This window comes from Podarcis pityusensis (genome assembly GCF_964106645.2).
Source record: "Podarcis pityusensis genome assembly, chromosome: 6".
Taxonomy (NCBI): domain Eukaryota; kingdom Metazoa; phylum Chordata; class Lepidosauria; order Squamata; family Lacertidae; genus Podarcis; species Podarcis pityusensis.
This window is the reverse complement of record NC_138030.1, coordinates 91,562,596-91,586,071: the sequence shown is the minus strand read 5'-3', so window position 1 is coordinate 91,586,071 and position 23,476 is coordinate 91,562,596. Positions and strand designations below refer to the sequence as shown.

General features: G+C 41.1%; 1 protein-coding gene across 8 annotated transcripts in view; it reads left to right on the top strand.

The window, feature by feature from the left end:
* Positions 1 to 23,476, top strand: part of KCNT2 (potassium sodium-activated channel subfamily T member 2) — a 236,073-nt gene that overhangs the window by 179,702 nt on the left and 32,895 nt on the right. For 5 of the 8 annotated variants that reach the window (XM_081012066.1, XM_081012063.1, XM_081012064.1 and 2 more), the window contains 7 exons: positions 2,542 to 2,650; positions 5,300 to 5,449; positions 9,915 to 10,144; positions 12,296 to 12,512; positions 14,325 to 14,430; positions 15,907 to 16,079; positions 18,634 to 18,705. In XM_081012066.1, coding sequence (XP_080868192.1) covers positions 2,542 to 2,650; positions 5,300 to 5,449; positions 9,915 to 10,144; positions 12,296 to 12,512; positions 14,325 to 14,430; positions 15,907 to 16,079; positions 18,634 to 18,705 — 1,057 coding nt within the window. The remainder of the gene's footprint in view (positions 1 to 2,541; positions 2,651 to 5,299; positions 5,450 to 9,914; positions 10,145 to 12,295; positions 12,513 to 14,324; positions 14,431 to 15,906; positions 16,080 to 18,633; positions 18,706 to 23,476) is intronic. The other 3 variants (XM_081012068.1, XM_081012069.1, XM_081012065.1) reach the window with 1 other exon arrangement.

Below are 23,476 nucleotides of genomic sequence, written 5' to 3'. Positions count from 1 at the left end.
CAAGCAGAACGCTTGTTTTAGTGCAGCGTTGAATTTCTCCCTATATTTTTGCAGGTTGTTAATAAGCAAGATTGCCACCCAAAAAAGGAATTTCTGGTTTACGAAATGCACTGGGCAATAAAAAAAATATTTGGGGCAGTTTGAGAACCCCTTTTCTTCGGTTTCTTCCCCTCCATAAGCAGTTAGGGGCAGCATGCAGCATGTTACAAGCATACCTTTACATGTGCATCTTACATGTATTTTTAAAAAACGTGTTTTAAGAATTTATATACTGCCCTTCGTTGTAAATTCCAGGAAGGTTTGTGAGGTTAAACTATTGCATATCATAGCAGACTACCACAAAAACAACTCACAAAGAGTAGTGAATGGAAACAGCAGGGCTGAATCTACATTGACCTATTTAATGTTATTAGAATGATATTGGATATGTCGTTCTGAAACGTCACAGGTCATACTTGTGAATTAGAGCGTTTTTTACCTTGGTTTTTTAATATAGTCAAAACACTGTTTCCCTGCTGGTGGTTTGCTGGTTGCTCTACTGAACCCTCTGGTGTCACATTTTAATAATGCATTATGAATATTAAAAGTAGGACACCCTATGTCCATATACGTAATAAAAAACCATTCCTTAACCCTTCCTTAACGTTAAAAACCATGAGTGTAGATTTGCCCAAGGTCTAAACACACATGTGGTTTGCAGAAGCTAAGCAGCTCTGAGTCTTCTTTTTTATATATATAAAAAAATACTTTTAAGATATATACATTTCACTGATTTTACAATCATTTTGACATTTCAAAACTTGACTTCCTTCCCCCTCTTTCCGCAGTTCCTTAAATTTATTTTTAATACCTTCTGCATATCCAAATTAACTTAGCTTACTCATTTATTCATAAATATATACTCTTATGTAGCTGCAGGTTATTTCAATAATCCTGGCAGTGTTTCTATCTGTTTACAGTTTATCTGTAAATATTCAATAAACCATTTCCATTCTTTTATAAAAAGTTTGTTTCTTGATTTCTTATTCTTCTGGTAAGTTTCATCATTGCTGCATATTCCATAAGTTTTTGTATCCATTCTTCTTTCACTGGAATTTCTTCCTCTTTCCATTTTTGAGCAAGTAACATTCTTGCCGCTGTAGTCTCATACATGGATAAATTTCTATACAATTTAGGTGGTTTTATCCCTATAATTCTCAGCAGCTCTGAGTCTTGTCAGGACATGAATGGGTGACCATTTCGGAACTATGTGTATGCCAGTTTTGCTTCCATTATGAAATATATGTAAGTGGGGCATAAATGTAAGTGGGGCAAATAAGTGGGGTATAAATGTAAGTGGGGCAAAGCGTGTTCTCCATAACAGAGAGCATGTGTTGCAGTAGGGGCCTGCAGCCACCCCACTGTTGTTTGGTTAAAGGCCATGAGCTGTGATTGGGCAAAAGTGTGTTGCTGGGGAGTTTGTTATGTTACAAAATGGTGGGAGGGGTCAGTGGGCTTAAATACAGGGCATGCAGCCTGAGGCTTTCTCTTGGGCTGCGTGCACCGGATCACCCACCCACCCTCCCTGAAAAGGGATGGGGGGTTCATTGCTCTCTGACCTTGCTATGCCTGTCATGGGGTCGTCTGCTTTTGAGGCAGGGGCCTGGTAGGAATTTTGTCCATTTGGCTGATTGGCTGGACCATTTGGTTTTTTGCCTACTGCGTAGCAAATCGTCACAACTTGTAAGGTTGGCAATTAGGCATTGGTTAAAATTGGTTGGTGGAGGGGTAAGTGTCTACCCCTCCAATGGTGGTGCTGCATAGGGGATTCCATTAAAGGAATCCAGGGGCTTGCCATCCTTTTGTCCTAGTCCCTGGCATCGGACTTGGGCCGTGCAAGCCCCTAGGGCATGAGGGTGAGAAATGAGGGACTGATGCCCAGCTTCTTTTCTCCCCAATATTGTCTTCCCTGACTGGCTTCTGCTGGAATCTGGAAGTCAGTTCTGTCCCTGGGGCAAGGACAGATAGTCATAACCAATGCCTAAGCAACCACTCACGTGTGTGTATTTAAATAAAGTTGTGGCCAAATTCATGCCAAAAACCTTAAAACAAAAATTGATGTTTGTGGTGTGAGATATTGGGGTGGCTTGGGGACCTCGACGTGCAAATAAGACAATGCAACAATGATTAAAAGTCTTGAGAAAATGTTTAAAAAGGTATTTGCTTGGCACTAAAAAATACATCCCAGGTGTTGGGTGGTACTCCCAAGGGAGAGCATTCTACGGATATGGCACCACCACCACCACAAAGTCCCTCTCTTTATCTGCTTGCTACCCTGTTCAAAATACAAAGCAAAGATGCAATATTGACATTGTAGAACACTTCTCCTTCTCACCCTTTTGCTTACAAGTGCAACTGTGCAAAGGCATTTTACAAAGCCTTGGCTCAAACTTGGCAGGACCTCTAGAGAGAATGTAAAATTACTTCAGGGCCCACACCTACCCTCTGGGCTGCCAGCTAGCAATTCATGCCTTACATAAAATTCTCCCGCTTTTCTTGCAGATCACGTTGTGTGCGAAGAGGAATTCAAATATGCAATGCTAGCTTTAAACTGTATTTGCCCAGCTACATCCACACTCATCACCTTGTTAGTTCATACCTCAAGAGGGCAGTAAGTATAAAATTCCTTAAAATTACGATCTGCTGTTGCAGGTGCACACTAGAAGTGTCCGTCTGTGAAAATCACATTTTATTTTAGTTTTCTTAGAAGAACTTATTCAGGTGACCAAACATTTCCCTCTATATTTAGAACTGTGTTGCTGTGCTGTTCAATTGGCAGAACAGTCTGGGTTTCCAAATGGATTACTGGGAGAAGCTGGTTTATTGATCTCATATATCTTGTATCTTTCCTTAGTTTAAGGAGTTTTTTTAGGCCTTGTTTATGACGTGGCTGTTTTAGGAATAGCTTTGCCATCTATATTCCTCCCCATCTGCTGGAGATAAAGCCTTATGTCTTTTTCCTTGCACTGTGGGAAGTTCTGCCTGTGTTGCTCCCCCAGAAAACATTTCTCTTACGAGACTGGAAGCAAGTTTTCAATCCCATACCCTCCAACATTTCTCCGATAAAAATAGGGACGTCATATTCCATAATCAATAAAATAAAAATAGCAAAAGGTATGAAAGCAAAGACACCTTTTTAGTAGAGTAAAAGGTAAAGGTAAAGGGACCCCTGACCATTAGGTCCAGTCGTGGCCAACTCTGGGGTTGTGGCGCTGATCTTGCTTTATTGGCCGAGGGAGCCGGCGTACAGCTTCCAGGTCATGTGGCCAGCATGACTAAGCCGCTTCTGGCGAACCAGAGCAGCGCACGGAAATGCCGTTTACCTTCCCGTCTGAGCAGTACCTATTGATCTACTTGCACTTTGACGTGCTTTCGAACTGCTAGATTGGCAGGAGCAGGGACCGAGCAACGCTAGCTCACCCCGTCGTGGGGATTCGAACCGCCGACCTTCTGATCGTCAAGTCCTAGGCTCTGTGGTTTAACCCACAGCGCCACCCGCTTCCCTTTAGTAGAGTAGTGTGCCTTTATTATGTTAGCAGTAGCAGCGGAGAGGGCGGGACCCTCTCACATTGTATACTTTTTTGGCTGGTATGATTGTTACCACATGACTCAAAGTATGGCGGTGTGGGATGTTTTCACTCAGAGAATAATAGAACAAATAATAAGAAAGAAATAATTCCTGTAAATTTATTTCTGGCTACTTGACCGTATTAACGTGCTGGTTCAGGTGCTCAAGTTGAATGCTGGGTCTGCTTAAGAAAATTAAAAAGTCAAGATATTCAAGAATATATTGAATTGGCCGAACTTACAGGTTTAATAAGAAATTATTCTAACGAGAAAATAAGGAGAGAATGGGAAGTCTTTATGAATTATATGAAGAGAACTGATTCTCAGATTCATACTTGTTTAGCTTAGAATAAAAATCTCACAGGTAATTAGAATATTTCTCCAAAAATTCAATCCTTTCAGACAGTCAGTGATATGAGGAATAAAGATCCACATGGAGTTAGTTGGAAGTCATTTTTTCTACTTCTTCTTTTTTGGTATTATTTTTCGTTCTTCTTTTTCCTTTTTTAGAAGAATGAAATGCTTTATGCTTTTTGATGTTATTAGCCTTGTCATTTCACTTTTGTATTTTCTTTTGTTTTTGTGTTATTCGTTCGTTTTATTCAATGCTTGTTTGTATGGTGAATAAGTATAAATAAATAAATAAAATTTAAAAGTCGCAAGGTGGGCGTGGGGAGCGCTCTGAATAAAACACTGCCATTTGCTCACAGGGGAGTGTTTAGCCTTTTGTGTGGCAGCCGAGCTTCGCCCAAGGTGGGCCAAACGCCACAACACACTGAGGCAGGCAAATGTCAGGATATTAATGGTTCCCATTTCATTGGCACCTGCTAAGAGAAGCGGAGGGGAGGAAACAGCTTTGCTTGCCAGACGAGAACACTGAAAGGAAAGGGGGAAGAGAAACATAGCTTCATTAACATTAATGTGCTCAGCCAAGTGTGTGTGGAGTTCTGAGCCCATGATCATTTGGCGGTTTTCTTTAGCAAATAGGAATTAATTAGCATAAGATTGGGGGGGGGGGTAGTTTTGCTGTTTTTAAACGTTCTTACTATTAATTCCTTATCACAGATGGTTTTTCTATTTTACATAGCGTGTCCTTCCCATTGCAGACTTCCACAGCAGGATATTCGTGTTGAAGTGAAAAATGTTACACTGTAATGTAAAAAGAAAAAAAGGGGGGGGGGAGGTTTAAGCCTTTATTTCAGGTATTTGTATACTGCTTTTCAAGCCAACCTCACAAAACGGTTTACCTAAAATTATTAAAATGAAAAACACCAGCTAAAATGACAGAATGATGTGGTAGAGACCATGCAAAGGCATGTGCAGATTTTAGAAAGCTAAATCTCTCTTTCCCTCAAGATAAGATGGTGGCTAAGTAGCTCTGGGGCAACTGCTGAGGGAGGGAGAGACAGCCTGAAGAAGATGGCGGGCAACTCTCTGAGCTGTTCTGTTTTTCTTTCACTCCTCCCCACGGGGAAAGTTGCAGAGGCTATAAAATGGCTTGTGACAGAGTGGAAATCCAACCTCAGTAAATTCCATGCATGGCTTTTTATCCTAGACATTCTTCTTGGCACTCTTGAAGGTTGTTGTCATCACCATGTGATCAATGGTGGAGAAGAGGCTCCATTCATGTCATGAATCCGCCATCCATCTGCATGGTGAAACTGTTTAATATTGTTTTCTATATGTGTTTCAGGGAGGGCCAACAATCCCCAGAACAGTGGCAGAAAATGTACGGCAGATGCTCTGGTAATGAAGTGTATCACATTATCCTGGAGGAGAGTGTATTTTTTGCTGAATATGAGGGAAAGAGTTTCACATATGCATCTTTCCATGCACACAAAAAGTATGTTTCATTTCTAACGGTGGCATTTAACGTGACTTCCTTTCAGAAACTCTTTCTTTGGTTGACTGGAATGCACAGGGCTGTTTGGCCTGTTAGTAAGAAGCCTTCACCTCAGTTGATAGGGTTTTATGTGAATGTATGCTACAGAGACAGCCTTGGTTGGGTACATTGGAATTTAAAATTGTACCATTTCCGTAGTTCAGAAGCTACTACACCTTTCTCACTGCATTCTTAAAGTAGACTACCGAGTGTAGACTCTCATCTGGAAGCTTCTTCCCAGTTCCTGTATGTTTGGGGGCTGATATTGATTGTTCTGGGCCAAACCAGATAAGAGCTTTAGAAATGCAATTTTCACTGGGAAAACAGTGCTCTCCCTGGATGCCATGGTCCTGATCTCAGTTGGCATTGATATGGTTGATATCGAAGAGACAACAGATCCAGTTGTTCAGCCCTCATCAGAAATCCTATGTATTGAAAAACCACCTGATGCCTAGTGAGATCTGCTTTTTGGTTATGCACTGAAAGGTCTTCCTTTACCACAGGCATAGGCAAACTCCGGTCCTCCAGATGTTTGGGACTACAATTCCCATCATCCTTGACCACTGATCCTGTTAGCTAGGGATGATGGGAATTGTAGTCCCAAACATCTGGAGGACTGGAATTTGCCTATGCCCGCTTTAACACTTCCCCAGGGCTGGATTAAGCAAAATAAACACGTGCTTGAGGCATCAAGGGAAGGTTAGCAACACAGAAATTTTCCATTGACAGATTTTTAACATGAATAGCCACAAATTGCTCAGCTGAGCATTCATTTTCTCAGCTGAAGGATATTAAAAATCCCAACAGAATGACTAGGCAACAAGACAGGCTGGGCATCTCATCTCTACTAAGTACAGAAGCAGATGTGTCACGTAAGATTAGTTTACAGGATCTGATTGAAGACTTTGTTTTCCATCTCACTGTAGGTTTCGTTTCATTTAAAAAAACAAATTTTTTTTTACTGTTTATTATTGTTTATATTTTTAATTAGATACTCTACATATGGAGGCACCAAAATATTTTAAGTGCTCAGGGCCTCTCTAAAGGTCTTAATTCAGCACTGCACTCCTCCCTTCCCAAATTTCATGGCCATAGCCATGTTAAATCCACATCATGCTCCCCAACTTTGGTTTTCTCTCCTGTGCAAGCCCTGGGCCTAACTAGTGCTTGCTACTCACATGAATGGGGAGGGTGCTCTATGTCATCTCAAGCAAAAAAAGTGTCAAAACAGAAAGATGTAAAAGATTTTAATGTGCCACATTTGGTGGCAGTGTCCCCCAAACTGGTTCAAGCCGCCATGTTCTCTTTTTAGAGAATAGAATTGAGCGTTCTTTCTCAGTGAGTTACACTTAGAAAGACGTTCTTGCATCTCACACAAGTTCTTGTTTCAAGAATAGCTTCCTTGGAGTTCTGGTCATGTGCAGAAAAGTGTGGCGCATTCCCATTACAGTTTGGCAAAAATGGTACAGACAACTACTGGGCAGGGGGTTGGACTCGATGGCCCTTGTGGTCTCTTCCAACTCTATGATTCTATGATTCTATGATTCTATTCTATGATTCTAACTAGTCTGCCAAGTGGTAAATGGGTATTTGTGGGGAAACGCAATTCCTCTGGGTCTCTTTGTCTGGCCATTGGGATTCTCCCCAAGCCACACTCCTCGCCAGCCCACAATGACACCCTCCTTGAGGGTTTTTGCCTGTGTGTAATGTGTCCTTGAACTTTCACAATGTCCCTAGGTTTCCTGGGTGGAAGATAGAGAGGTATGTTTGAGAGAGAGTGTATGTGAGTGTGTAGAAACAAGCCTTCTGTAGAAAGCTGAATTTAATATTTAGTTGTCCACTATTTTCTGTGGCTCCTCTGGCATGTGACCCCAGGAAGGTTTCCCAGATGAGCAGGCAGACCTTGATCTGAAAAATATTTTTCACCTGTGCTACACAGCGTATGAACTTAGATGGATTTGCTTTAGGACAAACCATTTCTGTCTTACTGTATAAAGCTCAGAAACACACACACAAATGCAGGCAATGTTCTAAATCATCAGAGGCAAAGCTATTTTCTCTTTACCTATTTTCAATTGTTTATAAATAGGTTTTAAGAACACTTTGTAGTGAGAAGAGCACCTGAAAATAGGTCTCTGCTCAGCAATAATAGCACAATTTTAATATGGTGCATAATATGAGTCTTCTTTCATTTTATGGACAGGGGGTGGGATTAAGAGTCTGATTAGAGAAATTAGCTGGTGCAACATGAAATAGGCTTAAAACATTTTTCTGTTATATCCCTTGAGATGTCATTATAATGCAGGAGCTTCATTTGATCACAAACATAATTTGAGGGGAACTAATTCTGTGCAAGGCAGAGCTTGGAAATATGCTGACTGTATGGCAATTTGTGTGATTTCGTCAGTATATGAAAGGGATGAGTAAGAGGCTGTGATAACAATGGTATCATAAGATGATACCTCTCGGGGCATCCTATATTTATCCCAGTCCAAGATGCTAGTTTTGACTTCTCAAGTCCTATATGCACTGAATAATACTTACTTGAGGATGTGTCCAGAACACTGTTCTTTCACACGTTCAAGTTTGTTTCTTATTGTCCCATTTTTTAAAAAACAGAAAAAGTTTGTGTGTTACCTCTACATCTTCTCTTTCTGGAGCTAAGAGTTCTGGTTAAGGGTCAATGGTTTATTTGCATAATTGCACCTGTACATCCTTCCACAAATATGAAAGAGTTCTGGTTAAGGGTTAATGCTTTATTTGCATAATTGCACCTGTATATCCTTCCAAAAATATGAAACCCTTTCACCCCACAAAAAGTGGATTTAGAGCCCTCGAGATAGGTCTTAATTAATGTATACGGGATCAATAACTGGTTTAAAGAAAATGGAAAATGGAACAAATTCACAATTTAACAGAAAGAAAATTAGGACTCACCCACACTGGAGTTTAATGTGGATCTGAAACTGCTTGTGTCTCTGTGGGGTTTTCTGAGGGGTGGCAGTGTCCACAAATTGTCCTTATTCAAGCAGCAGCCCCCACTCTCCCTACTAAATTCAGGTTTTGCTGGGCTGTGGTTAATCAATAAAGGAAGACACTCCAATATAAAATCACATGTTAACTAACTGTGAGCTCACTGAAGCACACTGTGTTTTGTTTTTACAAATGTTGTGACAATTCATTGGCTGCCATCTATCACCACACACCCTACATCTAATCTGTTTCCATCAGCCCAAAGGAAATTATGCAGCCTACCCTTTTCCACCAGTTGAAGGCAGGCTCACAGTATTTTATATTTAATTTAAAACAGCTATTTGTGCAGAACTGCTTTTGCACAAAATACCTGTAGTACCAATAAAAACGGTCCTTTTAGGTACAGGAGACAGGAAAAGATAGGAGGAGGAAAGAAAGCAGCAGTCTTTCACGTGAGCAACTCAAAATTCTTGCTGAGCTTTGAAGCAACACACACACACACACAAACTTTTTTCCTGCTCTTTTGTGCAAATGTGGTACACAGGGAAGCTCGTATTTCAAAAATAGACAAAAAATAAAAGAGGGAAGTACACAAGTAAATGAATACCTGCTTACATGCCCATAGAGCGCCTCAGATTTTGGGATCTTATTGTGGACAGAAAAGTAATAACCGAGGGGAAGAGACAGCAGTACACAGTGGGAATACACCTCAAACACCCCCCCCCTTCTAAAATCTAGACAGATTTTAGAAGCATAAAATTGAAATGCCCATGTGTGGATGAAGGCTCACAAACTTCCACATGGAAACAGCAACACAAGTAGACATTAGCACCCTAGTTTGGATGCAGCCTAAGTCGAAACACAATGAAAAAGAGATGGAACAATTATGAGGACAATGGCCACCATGAGAACTTTGGCCGGACAAGTTACAAAAGCGGTTGAGCTCCTTTAAAAACAAAATAGACATTTTAAGTTCCATTTCCATTGCTTTTCTTTTTTGCGCAAGCCCCGTGTGACACATTCTGGTTTGCAAGTTAGACTGCACCCTCTCAATGACAGCGGCAGTTTTACTATGTTGGAATTAAAGCAGTTTACACAATCGAATATTATAGTATAGAGAACTAAGAGATCCTAGTCGAGGGTGGGGTATTTACAAGACCAGTAAGATTCATTAGATGGTGAAGGAGTGGACTATTAGCTGCAAGAGAATGCTTCTTTCAAGTCTAATTTCTTTGTGAGCAGCAGAGTCTGAGAACATGGAGGGGGGGGACAACCTCTGATATTGGAAGCTGGGGGGGGGCAGTAATGTATTTTCATTTTGTCCAGCTTGAGCTGTCCACATAATGTGGGGATACAAAAATAAATTTATTTTTGGGTCTGTGTTTATATACATCCTGCGCTTTGTTCCATTTTTTCCTAACCACTTTTTTATATATACAAATTTTAAATTAAGGTTTGGTGTCTGTCTAATTGGTGTCAGGAGGGAAGACAACAAAAATATTTTGCTCAACCCAGGGCCTCGCTATATCATGAGCTCTTCAGATATATGCTTTTATATCAACATCACAAAAGAAGAAAATTCAGCTTTTAAGAAGCAAGAGCAGCATCGGAGAAATCACATGTCAAGGTCATTTTATCACGGTCCTTCTCGGTTGCCAGTCCACAGCATAATTGCTAGTATGGGTAAGCAAAAGTAAAGTGATGCTGTTTTTGTTAAAATATATAAAAAAGAAGCAACGAAATAAAATCTGCTATATGTCTTGGGAATCAGTTTGTTTGCTATATCTCTTAAGATATTATAAACAAACTTTGTATTATGGTTTCCAAGATCAAGGACCAGGTTTGGACACAATCAGACATTAATTTGAATCAAGATGGCAGATCAAAGCTTTCAAATCGGTCCTTTTAAAAAATGAATTGCTGAGCAGTTTTGGGTATGGGACTGCCAGTGATGTATGAAATACAAAACTATGGGCAGTGTTCAACAAAATATTTATGCTAGCATACAGATGATGAATTATTATTATTATTATTATTATTATTATTATTATTAATTTGTATACTGCCCTATACCCGCAGGTCTCAGGTCAGTTCACAAGATAAAATCACAGTACGAAAACAAAAAAGACATTTAAAAAATGACACTAATTCAATGGGATTTCTCCCCCCTCTCCACATTCTTAGCATTGCATTTATTTGTTTATTTTTATTGGGTTTTACAAACAAGAATAATGTTATACAAACAAGTATACTGAGTTTTCTCATGTCATTTGTATATCACAAAAAATAGCATTACATTGATGGTACATTCTCTACATCCCCATAAAATGTTAACTGGAGACAGCATTTTGACATAACCTCAAATAAATTGGATGAGTCAAATCGAAGTTCCTGCACATCACTTTATGTAAAAGCACTCGGTGTTCTTGCCCTGTGTTGTGTTGTTATTTCAAACCTTACTTAAGGTAATCTTACAATTCATCCGCTGATTGAGAGGGGAACAGCTCTATTTTTCAGAAGCTGATTTTTCAAGTAATAGCTACAGAAAGAGTGAGTGTTAGAACAGGTAATCCAAGCCTTCGGCTCAAATAATTGCAGCCCATTTCAAGTCTCTCCCATGCTCATTAAAGTCTTGATTGGGTTAAAATGGGTGGACTCTTCATCCCACCCACCCAGATAAGTGTTCGCTCACCCTTACAATGCAATATGGAATTAAATACAAATCTCTTTCTTTTTCCAGTCCCTCTCCTGGAACTGTAATCAATGCAATGATTATCAGTCTGCCAAAATTCAGAGGGAATAATTATCTTAGTGGGCCTTGCTGAGTGTTTCACAGGGATTGGTGATGCCGTTGAGGAGAAAGCAGTCCTCTCATATTACAGTCGGCTGAGACTATTGCGACGGGGCACCTAAAAAAAGGGGGGGGGGTGTTCTTTATCTTCCATGGGCCAATGCATAACTAAGGGGTCAAAGAAAGCACCGGCTTTCATCTTTTCTGCTGCAAACAGTTCAGGTCTGTTGCTTCACAAGCCAGCTTCCACCTATGGCCCAGTGGCTCCCTGCTTGTGGAAACCTCTCCCCAGGGATGTTCGCCTGGCACCTTCATTATACACCTCTAGGCGCTAGGCAAAAACATTCCTTTTTAACCAGGCCTTTGGCTGATGGGCATCTGATGCCCTTTAAAATAAGGTTACCAGATTTTTTTTCAATGAATCCAGGGACACTTTTCAACTTCAATGGATTTTGTATGGGAACTGATCTGTAAATCTGGGGACTGTCCCTGGGAAACAGGGACGTCTGGTAACCTTACTTTAAAAATGTGTTGGGAGGGGGTTATTGGGTTGTTTTTGTTTTGATTGTGTATTTTGTGTTTTTATTTTGCGATTTTATCTTCTGAACCGCTCTGAGACCTGTGGGTATTGGGCAGTATGCAAATTTAGAGAGATAGATGACAGATAGATAGACAGATAGAGTATTGGTAGGTTAGTACACTTATGTGATATTGTAAGATTCAGTCCATGTTCTGCCAATTCCATTTGAAGTGAATAATGGCAAGTGATTTGAAGGGAGAGGGAGAGGGGAACTGACGCCCTCATTCCATGTTTTTATTTTTAAAAATGTGTAGTACTTTTTAGCTACCCCTCTGCAGATTTCTAGCCTCAGAGGATTAAGGTCTCTCCTGACCTCTCCATGCCCAGGGATGCAATTCTGACATCACATCAAGTTTGGTTCTTAGTCCTCTGGATCAAATCAAATATGTTGGCCCTCCTGCTATGCACATAACCCCTTTTCAAATGCTAGATTGTTTTGTTTCTTTTCTGCCTTTCCTTCCAGGTACTGTGGCTATAGATTTGCAAGATACAAGTTGCAGATCTCCGAGCGTGGCTACCCTAACCCTTCCTTCAGAGGCAGGAAAAACAGGCAGGAGACCCAGCATAGCACCCGTTTTGGAGGTTGCTGACACCTCAGCAATTCATACCTGCGACCTCTTAAGTGACCAGTCAGAAGATGAAACAACTCCCTCAGACGAAGAAGTTTCGAATGGCCTTGAGTATGTTACGTTCACATAAATAAGTTGTGGTTTTTTTAGCATGGAGCAGAAGAAAGGAAATTAGATGCCTGTGATGGAAATAATTAGAAGCAAAATGTTAATATTTTCATGTGAGGCATGTACAGTGGTACCTCGGGTTAAGTACTTAGTTCGTTCTGGAGGTCCGTTTTTAACCTGAAACTGTTCTTAACCTGAAGCACCACTTTAGCTAATGGGGCCTCCTGCTGCTGCTGCACCGCTGGAGCATGATTTCTGTTCTTATCCTGAAGCAAAGTTCTTAACCTGAAGCACTATTTCTGGGTTAGTGGAGTCTGTAACCTGAAGCGTATGTAACCCGAGGTACCACTGTACCAGCTTTCCCCAGAATACGTACTCGGTGCTGAAGAATAGAATTCAAGAAAATGGTTAGCGATAAAAGACAAACAAAGCAGTAAAATCCTTATTTTTAACCTTGCCTATGACTAATAATAACAGAAATTAAAATTAGGGGATAGGGAACTCGCGGCCCCAATGGTACAAATGCGCATTTATGCAGTGGAACTTACAACACCCACTGGAAACTGGGCCAGTTCTCTCCCGTGAGCATAATAACTGTTATCAGCAGAATCAGTTCCCTTTTGGCAAAGGCAAGTTTTTCTGAAGTAAAAGAAAAGGGAACAGAGTGCACCGAAAGGGCAACAGAAGTTAACAGCCAGGAAGTCCAAAGCCAAAAGGTCAGGGTATGCAAACAGGGATGGTTGTATATGCAGAGTAAGATTTGATCAACAATCCAGTGCTGAGTTTTTCCCTTTGAAAAGCGGCTTAGGAAAAATGAGGCAGCAATGAGATCCAGGAAAGCCCTTTTTGTTTTTTTGTTTTTTGTTTTTTCTTATTTTGCAGATACGCAGTAGTTTTTTAAAAATTCCAGATTGCTACATAGGGACACTAGTGAGATTGTATAAAAACTGGAATATTCTCCATGGTAACTCTATGTCTCAGGTAAAGGAGGCTACAATGTACAACGAAGGCGGCCCTGTTTAGGGAAGTTTTTAATGTCTGACGCTGTATTGTTTTTAATATTCGGCTGGAAGCCGCCCAGAGTGACTGGGGAAACCCAACCGGATGGGCAGGGTATAAATAATAAATTATTATTATTACATGGAAAGATATTTATAATAAATAATAATAAATTTTTATTTATACCCCGCCCTCCCCGGCCAAGGCTGGGCTCAGGGTGGCTAACACCAAATATGAATTACAATAAAACGTAATAGAAAAACAAAACAAACAAACAAACAGTTAATTAAAATATGGCTTAAAATACAGTTTAAAATGGAGCCTCATTTTAGTAGAAGCCCCAAAATCAAGATCATAAAGGGAGGAAATATCAGATATTCACCCGAGCCAGCTATCCATGCTGGTCCTACATGGGCCAGCAAAAAAGCCAAGGGAAAATTTATATACCAAATCCCATATAAGGGGTCAGAGTGAGTCTAAGCCGAAGGCCAGGCAGAACAGTTCTGTCTTGCAGGCCCTGCGGAAAGATGTCAAGTCCCTCAGGGCCCTAGTCTCTTGTGACAGAGCCTTCCACCACGTCGGGGCCAGTGCTGAAAAGGCCCTGGCCCTAGTTGAAACCAATCTAACCTCCTTGAGGCTTGGGATCTCCAAAGTGTTGTTATTTATGGACCTTAAAGTCCTCTGCAGGGCATACCAGGAGAGGCGGTCCCGTAGGTACGAGGGTCCTAGGCAGCGGAGTCCCCACTGTACTGGAATGTGTCCTGAGGAAGCTCATAGCTGAGAGTGATAATAAGACCACACATTTATTTGTTTTAGGTATCTGAAAGGCTATCCCCCTTACTCCCCGTACATAGGAAGTTCTCCCACCTTCTGCCATTTGCTTCATGAAAAAGTGCCGTTTTGCTGCCTAAGGTTAGATAAGGTAAAGTTATGGTTTTGTATAAAGTATTTCCTGTGTGTTTATTTTGTGCACATGGCTGCATTTGTATCCTAGATAATTCAACATGAAGTCCATAAGGCCTGTTACACAGTTTTGTTTGCATGGTTCATGGCTTGCCATGTAGAAACATGGTTGCCACGGCCCCGCACATATTAGTCTAGCCCAGTGTTTCCCAAACTTGGGTCTCCAGCTGCTTTTTCGGACTACAACTCCCAGCATCCCTAACTAGCAGGACCCAGTGGTCAGGGATGATGGGAGTCGTAGTCCAAAAACATCTGGAGACCAGGTTTGGGAAACACTGGGCTAGCCCTACCCAGAGATGTTCTTCTGAAGGGGCAGAAGCTTCATATACTGTGAGAGTAGAGTTGCCATATAATGCCATGTAGGGTAGATGCAACCTTGAAATTGGGGTTAGGCTTCAGAGTCCTATGATTCTGTCGTGATCAATGGGTTATTTTGAGAGGGGCAGGCAATTCAGAGCTAGGTTTCATTCATAGGCATGGAGGAAGCAAAACCTTTTGTCTGCATGTATGTCCAAGAAGATGAGAAACATACCTAGATCAGAAAGTACTTCCTTGATCGGATATGGCAGGATATATTTAACTGCCCTGTCTGGTTCCAGTCCAGTGCAAACATGAGACCAAACTTCTCACGTTCCACATGTGAAATTGTCCATCATGCAGCATGGAAGATATGGGGAATGTTCATCTGTGTGGCCCAGGAAGAACTCAAAATCAAATTAACTATAAATTCATCTTATTGTTTATCACATTTTAAACTGCTGTTCAGTCTATTTTGAATTTCTGCAGCAGCTTACAATATTTCCACAGCAGCTTACAATAATATTTTATTCTTTTTTCCATATAGAAAGTTACATTTGTTACTCAACAATTATATTCCAATTCAACAAGAGGAGTGACTTCCTGATCACTCAACATTAATGTTTATAACCCAAATTACATACAATTTTGTTTGAAGGTTCCATCTTATCCAAGTTCATCTTCTCTTACATGTTTCTTTATATTTTTCTGCTATTTTCTTACACTTCAAACCCCCCTGTGGTCTTCACAAATGGGAAATAACTTTTTATATAGACTAGAAAAGGTTTCCTCTCTTCTTTAAAAGATAATAAATTTGTGTCTTTTATCAGCACTGTCAATTTTGCTGTCTCTGCATAGTCTAAGGTTTTCATCAACCATTCTCCCTTTGAGGGTTATCTTACAATAATCTGAATAAATAACAATATTATTATTATTTCCATTTTTATAGTACTGAACGTGATGAGTTTGTTCAATATAGGTGCTCTGTTGTGCATGCAACAATATTTCATGAAGTGGGCAGGTCTTTAAATTCAACAACCATCAGCTACCATGAAGTTACTATGTTGAGGATGAAGTCTTCTTGCAGTCTCTCCTGTAAACAGAGGCCATGGTGCCTGTTTTAACTTTCTGGTTTTAGGGATGCCAACATAATTACTACGAAGATGCCAAAGCCTACGGATTCAAAAACAAAATCATAATAGTAGCTGCAGAGACTGCTGGGAATGGTCTCTACAACTTTATCGTTCCTCTCAGGGCTTATTACAGACCAAAGAAAGAACTCAATCCAATAGTATTACTACTAGATAATCCGTAAGTGGATTTTAAATGCTGTTTATTATTATTATTATACTGATATGGGTTCATATTCAGGGCACAGTTATGTTCTACATTATCCCTGGCTAATTCATTAAATGAGTGGTTTTCAACTGGAAGTATTATGGCATCAGTACCTTGAAGATGGTCAGCAGCAAGCGTTTATTCTATGCACCAATGGTGAAGTTCAGATATGACAGAGTAAGGTGCAACTGCCTTGAAAATATGGCAAAATGAAATTTCAACATTGCTATCACATGAGCTGTACAAGGATCATCTGTACATATTAGCTTGCCATTCGTATTACTGGGAATTGCAAAATGCTACATTTCATCTTGAAAGAGTCCACCACCACCCTTCACACAGGCGCATGCATACACAGTTTTGTGGGTTTGTTTGTTTGCACAAATTCAAGCTTTCAGCCCACTTTCAACTCAACCTCCACCAGATAACCTGTTTCTCATGTATTGAACTTCTGCATAGGTACGGTTGCTTCACAGGGAAACGTAGATTAGGGTTACCAGACATCCTTGGTTCCTGGAGACAGTCCCCAGATTTTCAAATCTGTCGCCGGACAAATTCTGTCCCCAGAATGTCCCCAGATTTGCAAATCTGTCCCTGGGAAATGTGGCAGCGGCAGCCTCAGCAGCCCAGAGCCAGCCCGGTAGCGCAGTTGGCTCTGGCTGGCTTCAGGAGCTGCTCACTGCTGTCACCACTGCAGAAAGGGGAACCAGGGACGTCCGATGGTGCAAATCTCCTGCCCCCTTCCCCCTTTGTTTTGACAGATAGGGGAAGGCTCGGGAATCACAGGCGGGCAGGGGTTGCCCAGGAGGGGCACAAGGCATGTGGTTTCTCTGCCAGGCAAGGTGCAAAGCCCTTCTTTTGCACCCTGTGAAACATAAATGCGCAGGGTTTTTTAAAAACTGGGCAACAGCTGCCCGCCCGTGACTCGCAAGCCTCCCCTGATCAGTCAAAACGAGGAACAGGGCAGGAGATCGGGGGAGACTCAGGAGTCATGGGCAGGCGGCTGTTGCCCAGTTTTTTAAAAACTCTGCACATTTATGTTTCACAGGGTGCAAAAGAAGGGCTTTGCACCTGTATACAATATGCATGTATGCTTGGGCCCAGGGTCTTTTGCCTCACCGTCCCCACTACTGACTCCCTGTTGCTACTCAGCTTAAAAAAAAAAGTGTCCCCGGATTCATTGAAAAAAATCTGGTAACGGTAGCATAAATTGGAATGCATTTGCCCTGACAAAGGCTTAGCTAATAATAACAGGTCGCTTTTACGTCATTGCAAAGGGTAGCTTTTAGTATTTTAAACAAGAACACAAGAAGTAGCCCCATTAAGAGCAAGAACCCTGAACTGTCACGCTTCCCTTCCTTATGCCGTATAGTCTCATAATATCAGCTTTCACTAATGTAAGATCCTGAACCTATGATCAATAGTAGATCTCTTTCTAGCTCTTCCTTTCCGGGAATCATAATGTGTGAAATGTCTTTAAGATATTGTTTCAATGTCACCTCTGAAAATTTCCCACTGCGCTGAAATTTGGAGTTTAAAACCACAGTGCCCTCTAGTGCTTGCACTACATCCTGTTTGTGAGGCTTATACTTTAAATATTACATTTTTAAAGTATTGTTTCCCCCCAGTATTCTGTAGCACACTTCCCTCTCCCTGTGTTGCCGTTTCTCAGTATATTGACAACAGCAACAAAAAGGGAATATTGACAAAATACGGTTCACAAATGTGTTTATTTATATTTATACACCGTCCTTCTTCCCCATAGGAACACAGTTAAAACATAAAATCAAAACAATTCAGCAGCAAGCATCGAAAACTATGCCATTTCACATGCCTCCTGAAAATGCATGTATGGAAAGTTTTGCTTACACAAAGCGTTACTGATCCTGTAGCTCAGCGACTCCACAGTAATCCAACACTGAGTTAGAGAGACTTAAATCCTATTGATCTCAACAGGATTCATGAGGATGAAATTGTGCACAAAAATTTGGCCATTTTATATGAGATGATGGCTGGGTGACTGGGGAAACCCAGCCAGATGGGTGGGCTATAAATAAAAAAATATTATTATTATGATTATGATATTACTAATCTGCTGCAGAAGCATCTGGCAAGGTACTGATAGGCTAAAAAAGGCTTGTATGATCTGCCCTATGCGCACTGTTGCGCCACCCACATGTAGCCCCTATTTGGGGCCACGTTGCAGGAATGTGTTTCCTACAGGGTGTGTGGGAAAGGTATCTGTCTTTATCAATACAGTGTCGTTAAGCATAGGGTTTATTCTGCCCTGTAAGGCATCTGATTTCGACACTTTTACTAGAAGTACTGATATGTATATAATCATATTTATTTGATAGTTTTCCCTAGTTAAAAACCCCTGTTACCTGGGGTTATAATGAGATAAACCTTTCGAATGAATAATAAAAAAGTATTCTTTGAGTTATCATAGTATTTCCAAATTGCATTTGCATTTGTTCATGACTCTTTGTGACAATATGTTTCGCTTTGTGACCCATCTGCTGCTTAGGCCAGATATGCATTTTCTGGATGCAATCTGTTGGTTTCCAATGGTTTACTACATGGTGGGCTCTATTGACAAGTAGGTAAAAAAAATCCTTGGAACACTCAATATTGTAGTGTGCTGTGCCGTGCTGTGTAATTGCATGTGTGTGGTGTCATAGTTCAAATGGTAGCATATTTGCATGCATGTTTATCCTTCACCCTTCTGAACCGCTGAGTTACTAGTTTACCCTTTAAAAATTACAATCCTGTTTCTGAGACCCAGATTCCAGTTTGCTTTGGAAGGGGCTCTATTGTTGGGGGCAATATTTCTGCAAGTCTAAGTAACCATGACTCACTTTCAAGTCGCACCTACAATACTGTCTTGCTCTCCAGAGACTCAAAAAGGTTGCGGGGAATTCAAGGTCACTCCACTATGACATGAAGGATTTAGGCTGATTCACAGGAGTGGTTTAGACATTTGGCAAGAATGCAGTGTGATATGGGACTTGGAGAGCTAGAGCTACACTGTTTCTGAGTTTATTTCTCTCTCTCTCACACACACACACACACACACACACACACACACACTTTGTGGCTAGTCTAATAATTACAGTACCTTGCAATTATTGCGCTATGTGCTGCTGTGACTTCTTGTTTAAAACTTGTCCTTGTTTTAGAACTGGGTACATGCAGTGAAAAGACTTGTTTCCATTTGCACATATGCCACAAAAAAGGAGCTAGATAGTCTTTACAAACTGACCTTGCATTTTTAAAAAATATCGTTTTCATTTGATTTTAGAAATATAAATTTATAACAATCCAAATGTATATCCATATACAGAGATTACTCTGAATCTCGAGACTTCCCCCATCCCCTCCATGGGTCCCATTGTCAACATTTAGAACTGCATATTATTCCATAATCTACCGTATTTTTCGCTCTATAGGGCGCACCGGACCATAGGGAGCACCTAGGTGGTTTTTTGGGGGGGGGTAATAAAGGGGGGGGAAATCCCCCCCAGCCCCAAAGAGCAAAGAAGCCGAGACAGCCAACGGGATCCATCCCGCTGGCTGTCTTCGCTTCCTCTTTAGCCACGCACAACCTCTTCAGCCAGGAGAGGCTGCGTGTGGCTTTGGCAGAAGCCAAGACAGCGAGCGGGATGGATCCCGCTTGCTGTCCTGGTTCCTTTTTAGCCGCGGGGCTGGGGCGGGGGAAGCCCAAGCTTCCCCTGACCCCAGCCCCCAGAACGGGTCCGGGAGCGGGGGCGAGGTTGCGTGCAACTTCGCCTTCGCTCCCGAAGCTTGCTGCTATCCGCAAGCCTTCTGAGCCCAGCGGGAATTCCCGCCGGGCTCCCCAGGCTTACGGATATCTGCCCGAAGCCCGGGGTGCGCTGTGCAGCGCTCCCCGGGCTTCGGGATGCAGGCTGATATCTGCAAGCCTTGGGAGCCCGGCGGGAACTCCCGCCGCGCTCCGAAGGCTTGCAGAAAGTTTCCTGAAACCTGGAGACCAAGAGGGGTCGGTGCGCACCAACCCCTCTCGCTCTCCAGGCTTCAGTGACAGCCTGCATTCGCTCCATAGGACGCACACACATTTCCCCTTCATTTTTGGAGGGGAAAAAGTGCGTCCTATAGAGCGAAAAATACGGTATATTTTATATCCAACCATAGTTTCCATAGTATTTGTTACATTACAAGTGAGGTTAAAATCCTGCAAATGTTTTCATCTGCTTGCAGTGGTCTCTTAAATTAATTATATTTTCCCCCCATTCTTTTGTAAAGTTTTTGTCCTCTTGGTTCTTGAGCTTTGCCATTTCAGTGTAGTCCATCAGCTTTGCTTGCCATTCTTCTCTGGTAGGGACTCTTTCTAACAGCATTCGAGCGGCTGTTGTCCATACATAGAGAGTCTTTTCTGTTCCTTTGGAATATCAGTACCTATAATTCCTAATAGGAAGGCTTCTGTGTTTTTTTTAACAAAAGTTATTTTAAACTTTTTTTTCATTTCATTATATATCACCTCCCAGAAAGCTTTTACTACCTTACACAACCACCACATATGATAAAAGGTACCTTCGCAAACTTATGTTGCATTTTTGTCCAAGCCAGTTTTTGTTTGGAACTGGGATTAGATTCTTTTACTTCTGCTTGTCAAGAGCTTTTTGGTGTGCTATCAAATGCCCCCTTGCCATTTTATCTGTTCATCAACTTACAAGCAGGGCTTGTGATCCCCTCTTACATTGCTGTGGGCTCCTATTCCGGGCTTACATGGTGGTGAACAACAGAGGCATGCCCATAAACAGAGGGGCAGTTTGCAGCTGCTATTTACATTTCCCAAAACGCTTTGTGGAACCCCTGACATGCCAGTACTTTGAAGCACTGTGGGAAGTTTAAATTTGTCGCCATTTAAATTCCCCAGAGGGAAATGTTACATGACAGCTGCAGGCCATCCTTTAGTTCCAAGTTGGAAGTTTCCCTAAACTCTTCCCTGTGGATCAGTACAGAAGATGCAAATTTCCCTGGATGCATGAAAACAGCTTTTGGATTTTTTGCAGAGCTCTGTCTTAGTTGTTATTGGCAGCAATGGCTGATACATTTTTTAAAAAACCAGAAACACACTTAAGATTGGGAGCTGTTTGTTGCTGCCATATATAAAATCGTAAGCTGAGCAATTTGGTTTGATATGATGGGAATAAGCTATTTTTGTATGAATTTTCAACATCTCCCTGTTTCTTCTCCATTCTTTTGGGGGGGGGCGAGGGGGGGGAATATACTCAGTGGTTCATATCCAGACCTGCTATTCCAACTTCTGCTATCCCAATCAAACTTTCCCATCCTCTCCTCTGAAGCTGCCTTCCCACCCATAAAATCTACACCCTATGGAGCAAATCTGTTTTGGTTTTTTTGAGGGGTGAGAGGAAAAGCAGGGATTTCCCATTGCATTAGCAGAAGTCTGCACACACAGTGTTGGATACAACCCAGTATTTTTGTAGGCTGCCATATATATTGAATATTTTTGTTTAAATATCAGTGTTTCCTGGTCATCTTGAGTTAGGTCCAGATTAAGTAACTTGAACACAGTTCCCAATACTTGCCTCATTATTTTTGTGTGATCTAAGTTCAGCTAACTTACTTCAACTTAGCGGAGCCAACCAGTGCCGTTTATTTGGGCAAAACCTGCTGATACATTAAACTTCTCTTCCTTCTGGCACAAGATGGATCCTTAGTTAATTGGAAAACTTAAAATACACTGGAGAAAACAGGTTGTATGTAGTTATAAGCTGGAAGTTATATCTGAATTTAGTAAAGCAACATTAATCAAAAGACCCTTTTGTGAGAAGTACAAAGGTTTTTGGCCACTGCGGCATAACTTATCAATGAATCCCGTCTAGACCACCTTCTCTCCTGTTATTTCTCATTTCCAGTTATTAAAAGTTAATAGCCTGGCAAAAATACAAAAGAATGCTATAAAATTATAATGAGTTGGGAGGAAATTGTGGTAATTTGGCATCTTAATGCTTATCTGTTCAAATGATATTAAGACTGCATGTCTAATTTCATCTGTTAATAATTTATGTAGCCGATCATTATGTTTGCACTGTGGTCTAATACACTTGAAATCAAAGTAGTTTCAACTCCTGTTAGCTGCCTCAGTAAGCCTATATCCTGACTGGAAATACACACACATGGGGAACACCAGTGTTTTCAGAACCTTCTAGCCCTTAGTATATTTATGCACCCATTCCTTTGATGAAGAATCCCTGAAGATTCCAGAGGATGTTGGGACTCATTCTAAGTAGGCATTCATTCATTCATTCAAGTTCATTCATTGTCGAGCCTCACCATTGTCCCTCGTGAGTTAGGAGCATCGTGCTAATGGATCACAACGCTCCATGCCCTAGTTTCACCCACTTTTGAAACATTTTCTGTAACTTGACGAGCTGTCATCTGAACGTACAGTGAAGAATACCTACAACGTCCATTCACGATGCTGAAATCACAGTCAATTTGAATTTACCATGGACAGAATGTCAATCGTTCAAGCACATAATGATTGTTCTTCCAAGTCGACAGGAATGCCTAATTTATTTAGTGAAGAGTTCATTTTCTAGCCTTTGCATTCTCAATTCCCTGACTATACAAGACAACCTACATGTTGTATGTGACAGGGGGAATTGAATATGTGAACTTGCCTGTAAATATTGCAGTATTAGAGACTCAAGCTACAAATGATGTAAATGTGCTTTCCTGGAGTGTGGGTTGCTTTTTTGTTTTGTTTTGTTTCACCCAGAGGTGCTAAATCCACTGCAATTAGTAATGCACTAATTTGTCAATTTTCATTACCTTACATTTCTGAATCTTATATTCTGTTTGCCATGTACCTGCATCTGTTTGTTACACAGCTTTTTCCTCAGGGACGCAGTTTAATGTAATTTTGCCCTGCATACATGTTTTTGAAAGGATCTCCCCTTGCTATAATGCATTGCTGTACATTATTCTTTTGCTTGCTAAGATGTGCATTTTTCTGCACAATTCCCCTAAATATATACATTTTCTGGTTTGATAACTCCATTACAAAATTCAGGTACAAAATTCACAGGAGTGTGAATTTTGAAAGATAGCAGCGTATGCTTGGCGTTTTATTTCCGGAAATTCCATTTAGGCAGCTACTGAACTTAATTTCTTGTCTCTAGCTAGAATCTGGATTAGAAGTTTCCTCCACCCACAGTAAAAGGGGTGGGGAGCTTCTCAGAGTGGGTGGTTTTGATAAGACAAATGACCTGAAGTGAAGGGGGGAGTTCTCTCTTGTGCAAAATTCTGAACTAAACGGCACTTTTGTTTAGCTGCTACACACCCACACCCACACACTTTGG